General features: G+C 50.0%; 1 protein-coding gene and 1 long non-coding RNA gene across 2 annotated transcripts in view; one reads left to right on the top strand and one right to left on the bottom strand.

The window, feature by feature from the left end:
* Positions 1–1,514: 1,514 nt before the first annotated feature.
* On the top strand, positions 1,515–8,333 carry LOC113936673. Its single transcript, XR_003524333.1, has 3 exons — positions 1,515–1,643; positions 5,830–5,895; positions 8,226–8,333. It is a non-coding gene; the product is annotated as an uncharacterized LOC113936673 (long non-coding RNA).
* The window catches only part of CNGB1 (cyclic nucleotide gated channel subunit beta 1), a 69,867-nt gene continuing 54,271 nt past the window's right edge, over positions 1,643–17,238 (bottom strand). The window contains exons 28-33 of the mRNA XM_027620158.2: positions 15,501–15,598; positions 15,316–15,399; positions 11,830–11,948; positions 11,419–11,565; positions 5,099–5,318; positions 1,643–2,497 (exon numbers count right to left, since the gene is read on the bottom strand). Coding sequence (XP_027475959.1) covers positions 2,234–2,497; positions 5,099–5,318; positions 11,419–11,565; positions 11,830–11,948; positions 15,316–15,399; positions 15,501–15,598 — 932 coding nt within the window. The 3' untranslated portion in view covers positions 1,643–2,233. The remainder of the gene's footprint in view (positions 2,498–5,098; positions 5,319–11,418; positions 11,566–11,829; positions 11,949–15,315; positions 15,400–15,500; positions 15,599–17,238) is intronic.

Here is a 17,238-nt window from a genome sequence, read left to right as displayed (position 1 = left end):
CTGCAATCCAACTTTCGTGAAAGCATCAAGTTTAATGAAATATCACAGTGAAGTTAAGACACCGCTAATCTCATTTCAAAATCAATTTTCTTTCCGGGACAATTCTTGGGAACCTCAAGAATCTCTCGCTTCATATAATAAGCAGTATATATTCAAGGGTTGATATCTAAAAGAATGAGTGTGTTCATATAGAAAAAAAAAAGATTCCTTATAAAATAGGCTCTCACAGCAAAGGGGCCTTTGAAATATTTTGCCATCTACTGCAGGGTAATACGTGAGCTTTATTGATATATCTGAAATCCTTGGCTAAAGATGGAAGCATTCTCTATGCTTGGATCTTAGAATACGTAGTGCAAATACGAGTATGCTAAATGGGGATGGTGAAGACAAAAATTAGCCCAAACTTCCAGACTTCCCCTATTTAAAAACAGTGCTTACTGCATGAAATTATGTATAAGATTTTTGTGTATTGCAGCATTTTTTTTTTTAACAGCATGAGATTGGAAACATTGCAAATGCCTGTCCGTGGAGAGCAATTCAACATTATGGTCCTTGCATACAATGGACCAGATTGCAGGCATGAAAAATCAGCACGCCCTTGATGTACTAAGAAGGGAGGATCTTCTAAATCAAATGAAAAACAACAGCAGCTCTAGTATGTTACTATTTGTGTAAAGAAGAAAAAAGAAGAAGAAAAAAGGAAGGGTACAAGGAACTGATGTAGTGGTTTGCTTCCAGGAAGTGGACCACGGAGGTTGGGCACCAGGGGTAGGAGAGATCATTTTACCTGGGTAGCCTTTTGTACCCATGAAAATATGTTATTAGCTATTAAAGTAAATTAATAAAAGCTTTTTAAACGGCTATAATCATGCCGCTCATCATTATATTCAATGTGGTGATTACTCAGATCATGTGGCATGTCATCAACTAGATAAATCTGTTACCCTGGGATTTGGAAATGTTTAGAGCAGCCTGGCAACTCTCATATTGCGTCATTTTTTCACAGGGGAAATGAATGTTCTGCTTTTAGTCTGATGGACAAATACACAACATTTGCAAGCCCTCAAAGGCCCCTGTTGCAGCGCGGCAAGGTCCTGTGATTTTATATAAAGTGGGCAGCATCTATTGGAATTCCGGGCCTTTTGTGTTCATTGTTGCTGGTGGAAACAAATAGCCCAACACTAGTTTTTGTTGTTAATCACCCACTGCCCCAAGAGCCATTAGGTATGCAAATAAAATCCTCCCAATATTCAGTGACTGAATGACTTCTCCCCACCCCACCCCCCCTTTTATCTTGAATCATTACAGCAACATGACTTGATCTGGAGAAACTTCAGGAATGTCAGTGGTGTCAGCTGTGGTTTCTGTCTCCTAGGAGTAATGGAAGTTGCTGCCATCATCTTTATAGCAAGGGTGTCAAAAGCAAGCAAGCATGAACCCCTGCAGACCAGACCTGAGGGACGGGTAGGGGTGCCCAGAATCGCTCACAGTTACCGTGGCCAGTAAGCCCACTTCCATTTTATCTGTTCTGAGATACTGGCATCGGACTGGGAACTGAATCCAGCCTGGGGAAGATCCGTGCTAACCACCCTAACCAGCACAAGATCCCTAAAGTGACTGCCCAGCATGGATCATCAGGTCAGGTGAGCTGTAATTTAGTCAATTTAGTCAAATGTAATTTAGTCATTTAGTTAAATGAACAGCACAACTGTACTTTCTGCTCTCAAGGTTTTTTTTCTTTTAAAAGTAACCTCTACACCGAACGTGGGGCTTGCACTCAGGACCCCGAAATCAAGAGTCGTATTCCCCATGGGACTGAGCCAGCCAGGTGCCCCATCTGCTGGCAGGTTTTCTATCCTTGAAACGTGGGAGATGAAATTCAAACATTCAGTAATAACCCTTTAGCCGCCAACAGAGCTTCCCAGGTGTTGGAGCCTCGTTCTCTGCTCTGCCTACAAACTTTTAAAACAGAAAAGAATTTTGTTCTTAAAAATCATAGTTGGGAGAGGTAGGGTTCTCAGGTGACGGTGGGAAATTAGGGACACGAACACTACATTTGTTGACTTAAAGACCAGCCCTGGCAGAAGCCGATGCCCGGGCAGGAATGACGGACTCTCTGTGCCCGGGGAGTCTGGGCCTGCGCAAGCTGGGCGCGGGGCTGGGCACCGGCCTGGGGCGCGGGGAGGACGCGCCTGCACCCGCCCCGCCGGGGAGTGGCGCGCAGGGGGCCGACTCACTCGGCCTCCTTCTCCTCCGGGATCTCCACCGACAGGATCTGCTCACTGGGATCCGGGCCCGGGCTCATGCGGATCCGCACTGAGGGCTCCTCGGGCCTGGCCTCCCCCTCCCCGCCTTCCTCCGGCTTCCCAGGGGAGGCAGGTGGCGGAGAGCACGGGGTCGCAGGTGGCGGAGAGCACGGGGTCGCGGGCTCCGGCGTTGCGGGCTGCTCCGGGGCGGCCGGGCCAGCCTCTCCCGCAGCGTCTTCCGAGCTCTTGGCCTGAAATCCGGAAAGGGTGATTGGTGAGGCAAAGAACGTCTGAGAGTTCTTGGAGGGGTCTTGAACACCTTCCCATTCCCCTTCTCAGACCCCCCAAGGAGGAGGATGGCAGAGGGCCCAGGGGTGCAATCTAATGGGTGGGAAGTGGGGGATGGGAGCGGCATCAGGATTATTCCGTAGAAACAGAGTATATTATGGAGAAGTTTAGGGATTAAAAGTCCCGGTTGGATTTGGTGGATATTTTCGGTCTCCGTTGATTGGCCAGGCTAGAAACCAAGTGAAGTTGCAGGTTCAAGCCTGCCCCTGAGCTATGGAGAGAGGAGAGGCTGTGACCAGAAGGGAGCGCCAGCGAGGACTTTGCAAAGCTGAGTCAGCTGCCGGGTCCCCCCGGGCTGCCCCGTCCACCCCGGATACCAGGGCTGGATGCTCCTGGGTGAATAGAAACATTCTAAGCAAACAAGATAAAGGCTGAGATGGCAGAAGCAGCCTGGCGCCCTTTCTGGAAGGTCTCAAAGGTGGAGACCCCCACGCCCACCCTCATGCCCCAGAAGAATGGGCAGGGTACCACTGGCATTCGGCTGGGCTGAGCCCCCATGTTTGTGGACTTGGTGGGGACTTCCAGCCTCCAGGCTTCTGGGTTCCTGTGGACACTGGCTGTAGTCTGTGTATCAGTAAAAACCCAAGCCTTTGTGGATACCCGTGGCCTCTCCTGCCCTGTCTGACCCACCTCTGCCTGGACATAAATGGGAGGGAGTGGCCCCCAGAGGGGGAGACCTGAATGGTCCACAGCTATCCGAGACCCACTTGAGATAGTGGTAGTGAATTTAAAATGAGAGCCGTCAGCATGCTTCTGAGGAAGAAAGATCCCCTGAAGTTTGCTCAAATCATAGGGTGTTGAAGGAAGGGAAGTGGGGTGGGGAACCCCACTCCTAGAACCCAGGGCAACTCTGGGGACCTGTCCCTCCCTCTGTTTCTGTGTTCCTGCATGTTCTGGTGCACCTGTTCTGCCTTTCCCTGTCTGTCCTAAACTCTGACAACACACTTCCAGGGCAGGTGCCCATTATGGGACTTCCAGAAGCATCCTGCTATGAACGGAACCAGAAGAATCATGGGGAGGTTGGTCAGGGGCTTTGCCAAGTTCAAAAGGCTTTTAAAAAGATATCCAAGGTATCCTGCTTCATCTCTACATCCCCATGGGGCAACCATGAGTAATCTGGGTCTCAGAATGCATGAGGAGCTTCCCCGGGTCACAGAGCTGGCCGTGACAGAGCTGGGATTTAGACCCGTGTCTTTGGATTGTTATTTCAGAGCTCCTTGCACTCTGCCATTCTGCCCTGATTATTCTGAAATTGCTTTTTATTAGAACCCTCATACAAATTTAATTCACCTCTCCAAGCTGCCTGGGTGGAGAGCTAATACTCAGGAGAAATAAGCCCCATTTCAGATAAAGCCTTTCACCGTCCTGAGAACAGTCTTGGAGTTCATGTACACTTATTTCCACGTAGGAGCCAGCACTAAAACCCCAACCTGCTGGCTCGACCTTGACCCTGGCACTTGGTGAGCCAGGCAATCCTGCCTGTCCTCTGTCTGGGGCCACGGGTGGCTGTATATTGAGAATATCTTGGAACCCTGAGTAGCTTTGATGTCACCTCCCAGACTCGAGATGTCAAACGATCTCCAGATGGGTCCCCTGGACTCTAACACCAGCCTGGATTGAGACTGAGTTCCCTGGGCTCCTTTGAATTCTGTCGTGTAGTCTGCAGCACCCTCCCTGCCACCGAGCTCCTGCCTACCCACCGCCCCCCTTCCTAGCAGGTTCCCTGAAGGACAGTCATGAATAGTCATAATTAGTGCAATCATTCTAATTGGCATTTTCAGCATTAGTCACAGAAAAGAGTCCCAGAACTAATTTTAAAATTCCCTTCAGATTTCCGAGGGCGGGGACAGTTGGCACTGTGCTGGCCGGCAGGGTTTTTTCTCTTCAAGTCTCCTAAATTGTCACAGACACAAAGATTAAATATGAGAACATCACGGCCATCCGGGGAGAGACCTTCCCTGCCCACTGCTCCCACCTCTGCAACAGCACAGACTCCCCTCAGGGAAATGGCCTCCCTCAGCCCAGGGACGGGCATGGGAGCCTGGCCTCCCCCAGGGCTCCACAGTGAATGGCTCTGGAAGTGACACGAGATCCGATTCTGTCCAATGACAGTGAGCCCTGGGACTTTTGCTGGAATCGCGGGGCAAGAGAGGCTTCCGGTGGGCATTGCTAAACCAGGAGGTGGCGGTCCTCGTGCTCTTGCGATCTGAAGCCATCCTCGAGGGAAGCGGACATGACAGGATGGCAAAACGAGTCCCATTGGCAATATCTGAGCTTTTGGATCCAGCCTTGCCTAGACTTTGCAGCTACTTGGCCCAGTCGATTCCCTGTTCCCTTGAGCTAACTTGAGCTGGCACGGTGACCTGCATTTGTCACTTGCCACCAAAGGCGTCCTGACCGATAGGAAGGAGGGGGAGACATTCCCTGCAATGAAAGGTGCACAGTCCAGGCTCTGGCATGAAGTTGAAATGGGGGGGCGGGTGGCCGGTTCCCCACTGCGTTACCTGTTCCAGCAATTGTTGCTGCCTCGAAGCTGACTCCAGCTCAGCGAGCTCCTTGAGCCGGGCCCTCAGGTGGGCAAGCTTGCCAGCTATGGCCCCCTTGCTGCCCATCTTTCCTGCTGCGGCCAGGGCGGCACTGAAGAGCTTGGGCGTGCCTGCCCGGGGAGGCAGGATGAGCACGCTCTTCGGCTCCTTGGGCTTGTTGTTATTTCTCAGCATGCACCTGAAAGAAAGCAGCACCCGCGCACATCACAAGTGTGCTCCGGGAGAGAAGAAAGGCCCGTCTGTGGAGGACTCTGCTGGAGCTGCGTGCTGGGGCCGGTCGTTCTGGCTAACAGTCTGTGAGCAAGCCCAGTGTTAGGTGCTTTATGCACAGCATCTCAGTGAAGGATCGGAACAACCCCAGTGACATGGGTCTTATTGTCTGGACCTTATAGGTCCACGCCGCAAGAACCAAGGGCAGCCACCAGTCAACAATTAGCTGGGAATGGAGGTCCCCAGTCCTACAACCACAGGGAACTGAATTCGGGTGACCACCATGTGACCTTGGAAGCAGGCCCTTCCCCAGGGGAGACTTGAGATGAGACTCAGCTCTGGCCAGCACCTTGATGATGGCCTTGGAGCAGACCCACCTAAGCCATCCCAGACTTCTGACCCATAGAAACTACCTAACATGTAGTAATATTATTATGCAACAGATAACCGATTCACACTTTGTCATTTAAATCCCACAGAATCCTTACAGGGAGGCCCCTATTTTTCTCCCTCATTTCAAATAAAGATACGGAAGACCAGAAGGGGTAAGTAATTTTCCCAAGGTTACACAGTTAGGAAGTGGTGGGTGCAGAATTAAAACTCAGATCTAAAGGCAGTATGCCACCCTGCTCTGTAAATAAGGCTAGAATCTTCCATCACACAGAGCCCCAGCCTTTGATAGTGAATTGTTCATGCTACAGATATGTGATGTGTGGTTTGGCTCAAGAACAAATGAATTTCGTCTGCAGTCTAGTGGGCCTGGACTCCTAATTGGCAAATTCATTCATCAGGGCTCCAGCAAAACTTGTTTGTTTAAAAATGAGGACATTATTGGCTGCTTATCTAATCAGAGGCAATGGATTTAAATTGTGCATATTGATATTAATTGGCCAAGACTTGCATTTTCTGGCTGGGGCTCCCCCAGGAGAGCACAAACATGATAATTCATCAGAGGCCTCTTCATGCCTGGCACCATCACCTGTGTTATTCAGTCCATAATTCACAGCACGACAGTCTGTGGGAAAGCTCAGCGTGGTACAAAAATGACACAAAAGAACTCTCTGTGGGACCTGTGCTGATGGCCAATGGCCATCTCTCTTCTGAAACATTGTGCTGGCTTCTGGGACATTGGATTCCAGAGTCAGGAAATTCAGCCTCACTTTCAGATGACATGTTTTCCTATAAGCAGGATCGCACGTTCATCCCTGAAGAGAGTGGCATGCCCCATTTCTTGGAGTGGCCAAGACAGAGGAAGCTGAGCCCTTCACGTCTCTGGGGCCCCAGGTCCCCGATCTGTAAAGTGAGGAGTTGAGACAGAATCCCACACATGGCTTTCACCAGCTCAGACGTCCCCAGGCCCTGTGGTCCTCAGACCTCATCTTCCCTTTGATGGGCAGAGTTCCCGCATATTTCCCTGCCTCTGTCCTGAAGCTTGCTTATCCAGGGAACCTGGCTCTCTGATGAACCATGCTAGAGCGCTGGCCTCAGGGCCTCTGTGCTGCAGGACCCGGGGGCTCCTCTTCGTTCCTCACCTTCTCCAGCATCTGGCTGCCAGCTCACCGAGCATGGTCAGCAGCCTCGGCGGGATCCTAGCTGATTTGCCAACCCCTCACCTAGCCTAGCCAAAGGTGTGGGTGGTGGCTACAAGCGTGGCTTTCTTGGGCCTTGCTCCTCATGCAGGGGGAGGAAGGGAGGGCAGGGAAAACTGGCCCCTGCTCTCAGACAGAAACAGTCGATTCTCAGTATTCGTGGTAGTGTCGTTCTATAGAGTCCCTACAAATCCTGAATTAGCGAATACCGAAACCATTGCTTCTGGCGGAAATACAGTTAGGTTTCTGGTGAGCCTCTCATGACAACATTTCAGCAACTGATCAATACTTGTGTGTGTTTCTGTTTAAAGACATCTGATTTAATATACAGTTGATTCATTGACATCGAACTCACGACCCACAGCTCTATGAGTCATGCCTGAGCGAAGCTTATCTAAGCCACATGTCTTCTCTGTAAGGGACATTCCAGCCTCCTGGCCCTTGGGAACGTACACAGCACCTCAGCACCACACTTTGGGGCCATTTTAAATAGCAAATTTGCCAACGACAATCACAGAAATGTGAAAAATGCAGTACTAAATAGACCACGAACAGACTCTTGTTGTCAAGTGTTCAGATGCTTCTGGGCTGAAACGATAAAGCAGAGCGTCACCTTGGTCAACTTCTGCTGGGAATGTGCACTTAGGGCAACTCAAACTTCTCACTGCTGTCTCTATGCACGTCCGCGTATTACTGGGGATGCCCATGAGTGCTGATTTTGGGGTTCCAATACATTTTAGTGAGTAGGTGAATTGCAGATACAGAATCGCAACTATGTGAATCATGAGGATTGAGAATACTTCCCTGCTCCTCGGGAGAGTCAGGGGAAGTGGGCTGAGTTTGTGAGAGAAGTTCAGACAGATCAGTCTTTGGAAGGGCCCAGTAACTTCCTTAAGAGCAAACAGGTAGGTTGAGTTATGGGGCAGCTTCCTTCCTGTGTGTATTATGCTCTAACCTCAACACAGCATCCACTCACCTGGGGTTGCCAAAGGGATCCTGTGAAAAGCTAAGTCACCTCAAGTCACCAGTCTGTGTAAAACCCTACATAGCTTCCATCTCCCTCAGAGCAAAACCCAAAGTCACTTGCAAGGCTTCACCTACAAGGCCCTGCCCAGTCTCATCCCCTAGATTTCTCCCATCCCGCATCAAGCTACACTTATTTTCTGGCTGGTCTGCACACACCCCGAGCCTGCTCCCCCACAGAGCCTTTCCACCTGCGGTTTGTTCCCTCTGGCTGGAATGCGCCTCCCTGCAAGCAGTCCCACCCACTCTTTCATTCTGTGCAGGTCTCAGCTGAAACGCCACGTCCTAAGAATGGCTTTTCCTGACGAACCGCTCTCAAGAAACTCCCTCCATCACCTCCGTCTCCTCAATGTGGCTTTTTGTTTCCCTGTAGCCCTGTCCCCAGCTGACACACCACAGAATCGTTCATTTCTCCACGGTCGGCCTCCCCTATTAGAATGCCAGCTTTATTTGGTCCCTGCTGTGTCCCCAGGGCCTAGAACTATGCACTCAATAAATGATTGTGCGCGATGAGTGAATGTTGTAAGTTTGTGCCCTTTATCATGACCTCTCTCGGTGCAGTTTATTTATGGTGTCATTTCATAGAATGTGGTAGAAGATAGGAATATGGGGAAAAGGCATGGAGGAAAATCCAGATATGTAGATTTGAAAGGCTTCAACCAATGGGAAAATTACAGAGAGGATTTAATGGATAAAGAGGAACAATTATGATTGTGAATATTCATTGAGCTCTCCCACCTGCTGGTACCCTGCTGGAGACATTCGCACACACGCTATTTTATTTAATTTTCCCAATAACAAAGTAAGGGGTTAAAATACCCTTATTTTACAGAATTGCAGAAAACCGAGACCAGAGAAGTTAAGTAACTTTTCCAAAGCCACACAGCCAGTACCTCACACAGATAGGGTGTGAGCCCCACCAGCTTCCCAAGCCTGCTGTGGATTTTCTACCACAACCAAACTGCCTCTGTCACTCAGCTTGAAACCTGATCCTAAGGGTCAGAAAGCAAAAGCCTGCTTCTCTAAAAAGTTACCCACTCTTCACTAGTACAAAATACAGATGGCACAAGGTTATTCGCTGTGGCACTGTTCATAATTGCAAAATATTAGAACTCTAACTGCCCATTTACAGGAACACTCTGCAACTGTCAGAGGAACAAGGAAACTGATGGGTCTATGGACTGAGAGAGAATGTTTTCCAGGATTGGTTGTCAGGTGAAAAAAAAGCGAAGTGCAAAAGAAAATCTACAGTATGCTACATTTTGTGTAAGACAGGGAAAATAAAATATTCACCGATCTGCCTATTTTTGCAAAAGGAAACACATTAAGGAAGCAGCAGAAACTAATGAGCCTGGGCTCTTGTAGAGCCAGGGGTAACAAGTGGGGGAAGCTGGGACACTTCTCCGGGCACACCATTCTGTTGCATTATGACTTTTGGTACCATGCTAATGTGTGACATAGTCAAAACAACAAAAAATCAACAAGGGTTGGGGCAGGAGGAATCATTAAAAAAAAAATGGAGTGCAAACCGAAACACACGAGCCTGGGTACATTTCAAATGAACAAACAACCACACCCAAGGGAGGCAAAAGAAAATGAATCCAATTAACTCTGAACACACACTTACCTCATAGGTACTTAGGCTAAAGACAAAAAGAACAGCACCAAATACTAAATTCTGCTGAGAAGGCTTCCCCACCACCCCAGTGCTTTGAGATAGCAATTCTGAAATCGCTTTGTCTGTATTGTAGGACTGAATAAATGAGTGAATGCAATGAGGGCAAATAGATCCAAATCTCTCAGTGTTGGAGAAGTAATTTACAAATAGGGAAAAGGAGAAGATTTGAAAGAACTCTGTGGTGTTAGACTGAAATTGTTAGATAGATACAGATGGAAAAAAATAGATGTTGAGATATATATACTTATATGAGTGTATATGTATATTTGCATTTGTATATATAGGGGGGCATGCAGGTGTGTTTCCCAGGTCTGTCCACTCGGAAGCCTAATAGCACCCTAGTAGCCATGAGCACACATAGTGCTCAGATGTTGGTTTCTAAAAACCATTCCCACCTGCAAGGAATTGGGCTCCTTGGAGAAATGGCCATTCCCAGGGATGTGGCAGGAAAGTCACAAGATGAGCCTGGAGCATCTTACTGTGCTTGTAAGCAAGGAAGTGCTAAAATGGTTTGGGTACATAACAAAGAGCCACAAGGGCCAGCCTAAAGAGGTCCCTGCTGGCTAAATCTGGAACAATTTGAGCATCAAAATAATGATTATAACATTATTATGGAACAAAAGAAATCCACATTGATATAGATAAATGAATAAACAAATACATGGGAGAGAAGAGAAACCTCTTCCTCACAGTAGAATGCTCCTAATAAATGTAGAACGCACGATGAAATCAGAAAAATCACCATTTTGCAACCATGATGGCAATCACTGATTTAGCAAGGAGCCCTCAGTGGATGCTGAACATAGAGAGTGAAGGTTTGATGGGAAACAGGAAGTCTAGATAGCCTCAGACTGACTCCCTGCTAATTACTTATTAATTACAAGGAGAAAAATGTTAACTTCGGCATGCAAAAACCTAAACCAAGTGATCAAAGGGAAAATCATCAATACTAGGAGAAGCCAGCATCCCGTGCCTCTCGGTGTGCTGTACTAAGAAGAACACAACATCACTTTTTTTTTTAAAAAGTAGGCTCCATGCCCAACGTGGGTCTTGAACTCACAACCCTGAGATCAAGAGTCACATGCCCTACAGACGGAGCCAGCCAGGTGCCCCCCCAACATCACTTCTGAGAAATTCCTGCCCCCATGCAGAACCTGAAGGTAATCATGAGAAAACATCAGAACATCAGCTAACCCTAAGTGAAGGGACATTCTACAAAATAACTGGCCTGTCCTCTTCAAAGAAATCCAAGTCACTGAAGTTGGAAAAAGGTTGAGGTGCCATCCCAGATCCAAGGAGACTGAAGATAGGAGGCTATGTCATGAAACAGGGGGTCCTACACTGGATCCAGGAATGGAAAAGAAGACAGGAAAGGCTATAAAAGGCATGATCGGGACAACTGGCCAAATTTGAAGATGGATTGGGAATAACAGCATGATTTCCATACTGAATTTCCTGACCGTGACAAAGGTATTGTGCTCGGTAAGACAAAGGTTTAGTCCTTAAGAAATGTGCACTGAGGGGCGCCTGGGTGGCTCAGGTGTTAAGTGTCTGCCTTCGGCTCAGGTCATGATCCCAGGGTCCTGGGATCGAGCCCCACATCGGGCTCCCTGCTCGGCGGGAAGCCTGCTCCTCCCTCCCCCGCGCCCCCTGCTTGTGTTCCCTCTCTTGCTGTGTCTTTCTCTGTCAAATAAACGAATAAAATCTTAAAAAAAAAAAAAAAAGAAATGTGCACTGACATATATGTGGATTTTTTTTTTTTTAATAAAAATACGTACCTGGCCTTCTTCCGGAGTAACTTCTGAGACTCGGGATAATGCACCAAAATTTCATTGAGGTCCTTCTTGTCCAGAATGAAGAGGTTGGTAAACCCGTGGGCAACCACATTGGCCGTGCGCCGATTCCCGCCCCCAACGGCCAGCAAGCTGGGACAGGGAAGGGAGGAGGTGAGGCCTGGCAGGCTGGGGTTGGGATCCCACTAAAATGTCCCTTTTCACCCCTTGCCCGGAGCACAGTGGCGGCCCCACACGGGCGAGAGCCGAGGCCCACCCTGCATATGTCAGCATCCACAGCGGCTTACTCAGACCCACCAAAGGGCCCTTGAGGATGAGGTTGTCCCCTCCCCCACTGGCACCCCTCCCCCCAGCTTGGGCCCAGGTCCGCTCATTTCACCCCAGCTCCCCAATGACCTTATTTCTCCAAACACGGATCCAGGCTTCAGTGTCACCAGCACAGCCTTCCCGTCGGGGCCACCCAAGACCTGCACCTGTCCTGCCTGGATGATGTACATTTCTCGGCCTATCTCCCCCTGAAACAGAGAAGGGGTGAGCCCCCTGCTGTCGCCAAAAGTGACCACAAAGGCGGCAGGGCTGGGCCCAGAGGCTGCTGGCACAGCACGGAGCAACCTGGGCTGGTGTCCAGCCCCACCACCGACTCGGTGTGTGGTGTGGAGCCAGTCACTTCCCCTCTGGGGCCTCAGTCTCCCCATCTGTGGCTTGGGGAGAGTGGCCACCCCTGGCCTGCCTAACTGACAGGATTCTGTGGGGAGTTAGTGGTGTGATGGAGAGGAAAGTACTAGGTAAGCTAGAAGGCACAGCTGTAATGGCATTTTGGAAATTCCCAATTATGCACGCCAATGGAGGGTCGGGGGCGTGGAAAAAATTAACAATGGTTCATACAGTACATTGATACCTGTGCCTAGCACATGTCACTTCAGGAGCTCGGTAAGCGTTTGCTAGCTGAAACAGGAGTGGTGACAACATTGGTAATGAAGTCCAGCTGTTGTGCGACATTTTTCTGTGCGAGGCATTGCTCTAAGTGCTGGGCCTGCTTAATCCTCCACAGCTCTGGGGTAGGAACTCTTTGCCCCAGGTCGCAAAGCTAGGCCACGGGAGAGCAGGGATTTGAGCCCAGACAGTCTGGTTCCAGACCTCATGGTTGCTGTGGGTTGAACGCTGTCCCTCCCAAACCCATATGTTGAAGTCCTCATCCCCAGGTGCTCAGAATGTGACCTTCTTTGGAAATAGGGTCACTGCAGATGTCATTCGTTAAATTAAGATGAGGTTGTACTGGAGTTGGGTGAGCTCCTAATCCAATATGACTGGTGTCCCTATTAAAGGGACATTTGGACACAGAGATGGGCATAGCAAGAAGACGAGATAAAGTGACACAGGGAGAGGACAGCCATCCATATGCCAAGGAGAGAGGAGCAGATCCTTCCCTCACAGCCCCGAGAAGGAACCGACCCTACTGACACCTTGATCTTGGACTTCCAGCCTCCAGAACTGAGAGACAATGCATTTCTGTTGCTTAAGCTGCCCAGGCTCTGGTCCTTATTTAGAGCAGCTGTAGCAGACTAATGCAATGGTCTTAAATCCCAAGTTAAAGCAAACGAACGAATGAATGAATGCATGCATGAATAGCTTGCTTTGGACTGCAATCAGAAATACCCAGTCTGGGGCGCCTGGGTGGCTCAGTCGGTTAAGCATCTGCCTTCGGCTCAGGTCATGATCCCAGGGTCCTGGGACTGAGCCCCACATCTCACTCCTGCTCAACAGGGCGTCTGCTTCTCCCTCTCCTTCTGCTGCTTGCTCATGCCCTCTCTCTCACTCTTTCTTTTAAAAATAAATAAAATAAAATAAATAAAAATTTTTAAATAAATAAATGAGATCTTTTAAAAAAGAAAAAAAAATACCCAGTCTGCCATGCACCTTCCAATCCTCATGCCCTCACAAGCCCCCGGCTCCCTGTCCATCACATCTGGCATGTTTATGTTTTTGTTTTTTTTAAGATTTTATTTATCTATTTGACACAGACTGAGAGATAGTGAGAGAGAGAGCACAAGCAGGGGGAGTGGCAGACAGAGGGAGAGGGAGAAGCAGGCTCCCCGCTAAGCAAAGAGCCCCAAGCAAGGATCCCGATGCAGGGACTGGATCCCAGGACCCTGGGATCATGACCTGAGCCAAAGGCAGCCGCTTAACCAACTGAGCCACCCAGGCGCCCCATATCTGGCATGTTTAAAAGGAGAAGAGCACGGATAGGTAAATTGATGACTCTGGATTCATTCAACAAACGTTTCCTGGGCACCTCACAGAGGCATGAGCTTCTTAACAGACAGGAAGAAAGTTCCATGCCCCTGTTTCTGTGTCCAATTTGACACGGGGCTGAAGGGTCTAGAGAACTCACCCTTGCCTCACTAACCAGCCTTGGGGTGGGCAGCGGGGGGCATCCCAAGGGTGTCTGAGCAAGACCATCGCTGCGCAAAACTGGACAGCAGAGGGCACCATTCACACTTGCTCATCAAGGGCTCACTTCAACGTCCCCCTGCCAACTCCCACCATCTGGTTCAGTCTTCCTCATTTGCCAGCAAGTTCTACATACCCCCAGGGATAATAAGAGCAGCAATGGCACCTGACTCTGTAGGCACAGCTGATTCAGTTTTCACAACCACCCCATGAGGAAGTACCGGCAACATCCCTACTTTACCCATGAGAAGAGACTCAGAGAGGGCAAGCCACTGCCCCAAGGCTGCACAGCGAGGAAAGAGCCCCAGTGTCAGACAAATCATTCTATAGCTCCTAAACCCCTCTTGGCCTCTAGGACTGCAGCTTTAAGTTTTCAACCATCTGTAGCCTTGTTTCCCCATTTCTCTGGGCTCTCTGCTTCTAGAAACTTCGCTGCTATATAGCATACAACTTGGAGATGGGGGCCTTCTTGGGCTGAACTTTCCTGAGTCTCACAGGGGTTGCTTGGGCATTATTTTCAGCCCTGTACACACACCCAGCCTCAACAGCTCAGTAACAAGGGGACTGAAATCTGAGTTCTTGACATTCTGCCCAAACTACTCACTCCAGGTGACCCTGGTCTCACCTTACATCCCAGGGAATGGGAGCAGAAAGGGCCCTCGACACTTTGTAGCCCCAGGTTCAAATGCAAATATTTTCCAGGATCAGACGGGCGGTTTAAGGACTGAAGGGAGCCTGGTATGGGGCACTGGGGAGGGGTGGGGCCTGCGGCATCAGGAGGGAGGGCGACGTCCCCCTTCAGGGGCAGCACCTTCTCTACCCCAGCTGACTCTTGCTATTTGGGAAAGTGGAGCTCTGTTTTCAACCAGAAATCTGGATTTTTATGTGAAACCTTCAAATTTTTAAAGGCTGGGGACTACTTCAACATTTTTTTTAAGATTAGGGGGAGAAAAAACCACCTAAAAAACCATGAAACAGTGTATGGGCTGGCCCCTATGCAAAGGCCATCGGTTTGCAACCTCTGACCTAACCCAGCCCTTCCTCTGCTCCATTTTCCTGATAGAAAGACCAAGACCCTGGAAACAGTTCCATCAACACAGTCAAGGCCCCACCTCTCGCGAGGCTCCTCACTTTCCTCTTCTGGAAAGTGGGGCTCCTCGCCCTGGCTCCCCTGGTCCTGTGTCAAGGGAACAAAGCCTGATGGCACACCGGAGTGCAATGCCTGGAGCTGGACAAAAGCTCCTTGTGCCAAACAAGCCGGGAGGCCTGGGGGCAACTCATGGGTGCAACATCTCCTCTCCCTCCGCAGCAAGTCTGCTCTCCCTGGGCTTGCCCTCCTGGGCCTTCAGAGGCACCCGCTTCAGCCCAGCTCCTGGCCGGCAGGTGCGCTGTAAATCCCAGATGGCCTTGCAGCTGCCTGGGGCTACCCACCTTCTTGCACACGTAGTCGTTGGGCAGGTAGACGACAGAACGGAGCCTCTTCAGCATGTCAAAGATCAACTGTCGGTCACAGCCCTGTCCCCAAGAGGAGGGGGAAAGAATGCCCGTTTAGAGGAGGGTGGGGGCTTGGGGCTCCCCAGAACCCCCGGGGGGCGGAGGTGCTGGGCGGGCTGTACCTGGAAGAGAGCCACTTTGCTGACGATGTTATAGTTGACGTCGATGGCAAGGTCCAAACGCATCTTGTCTGGAAGCTGCACCATCAGTTCTGACTCGTCTGCAAAGGAGACACTGACAATGATCAGAGGCACATCCCGGCCTCCATCCCCCGCCCCTACACATGCACACATGGGGCCCTGGCCACACCATTCCTCTGCCCCTCCAGAGCCACGCAATATTGCGAGAGTCCCCCCATCTGGGCTTTTCGGATGCTATTCCCTCTGCCAGGGAAAACCCTCGTGTACGTCCCTGGTTAACTTCTACCCATTCTTCAGAACCCAGTACTAATGTCACCTCCTCCAGGAAGCCTTCCTTTGAGATCCCTGCACCAGCTATTAGGTTCAGCAGTCTCTGCACTATGTAGCGCTGATCACACCCCTTATGGCAATGGTCTGTCCGTGCTAGTCTGCGCTTCTCACACTCTAAGAATGTCAGCAGGGACTAGAGTATATCGAACACTGTTTTTACAGAGTGCTTTACAAAGATGATTGTATTAAATCCTCCCAACAACCCGACAGGTGCCCACTACTATCATGCCCACTTTACGGACAGGGAGGCTCGGGAGGGCAGGGACTTGCCCATAGCCTCGCAGCCCAAGGGGAATGGAGTCAGTACCCCACCCGGGCCGTGGGGCTCCAGGGCCTGTCCCTGAAGAGCAGGGGCTGAGTCTGTTTTGTCCATGACGGGGTCTGCAGTGCCCAGCAGAGAGCCTGGCATGGAACGAATGTCGGTACCAGGGACAGGAAATGCACTACCTTGACCCCCAATCCCAATGCCGCTCCCACTGCACCACAATCACTTATGGGCTCAAGAGTGGACCTGCATGACCCTGGGCAGGTGGAAGCCCTCTCTGGTCCTTCATGTGTGCCTCTGTGGACGGGGGCAGTGATTCAGATGTCACAGGGCTGTCCCTGGAATGGAACGAGGCGATGGCTGAGGGACCATGCCTTGTACAGAGTGAGTGAGCCAGCAAAGGATACCAAGGACGCCTCCACCCCTCGGCTGTCCACAGCTGTGACAACACCCTCAGCTCAGGAGAACTTGGAGCTGAAGTGTGGCTTCTTCAAGGCCAGAGGGAAGCCCGTGGAAGCAGGGGGGCCCTTGAATTAGCTGAGAGCATTGAGGGGTCCTAAGACACAGTGCCAGTGGCCCCCGGCTTGTCAGGGGCCCCCCGAATGATGTCTAAGTTCTGAAAACAAAAGTACTAGCTCCCAAAGATAAAAAAAGAGAGAGACTGGGGGCGGGGGGGGTGCGGCAGAAATCGTGACTTAATTAACATATAAGTAGTATGTTCACATTTCATTAAGGGTTCCATTTAGAATTCAGGAAAACATCACTACATTTGAAAACAGTGCACAAGTAAGATTCTCCCACTTCACGGGAATCACTGAGCGCATCCCATCATTGACAAGGAAGCAGAAACAGTGGGGAGTTAAACGCATTGTTGCGGCCAAAGAATTTCAGAAGAAAAGCATAACATCGACAAATTTACAAAAAGTTTATGTGTATGGGCACGTGGGTGGCTCAGTCGGTTAAGCGTCTGCCTTCGGCTCAGGTCATGATCCCAGGGTCCCGGGATCGAGTCCCACATCGGGCTCCCTGCTCAGTGGGGAGTCTGCTTCTCCCTCTGCCTGCCACTCTCCTGCTTGTGTTCTCTCTCCCTCTCTCAAATAAATAAATAAATAAAATCTTTAAATA

This window comes from Zalophus californianus, chromosome 17 (assembly GCF_009762305.2).
Source record: "Zalophus californianus isolate mZalCal1 chromosome 17, mZalCal1.pri.v2, whole genome shotgun sequence".
NCBI classification, from domain to species: domain Eukaryota; kingdom Metazoa; phylum Chordata; class Mammalia; order Carnivora; family Otariidae; genus Zalophus; species Zalophus californianus.
The sequence above is the reverse complement of the archived record's forward strand: the minus strand, read 5'-3'. Positions and strand labels throughout refer to the sequence as shown.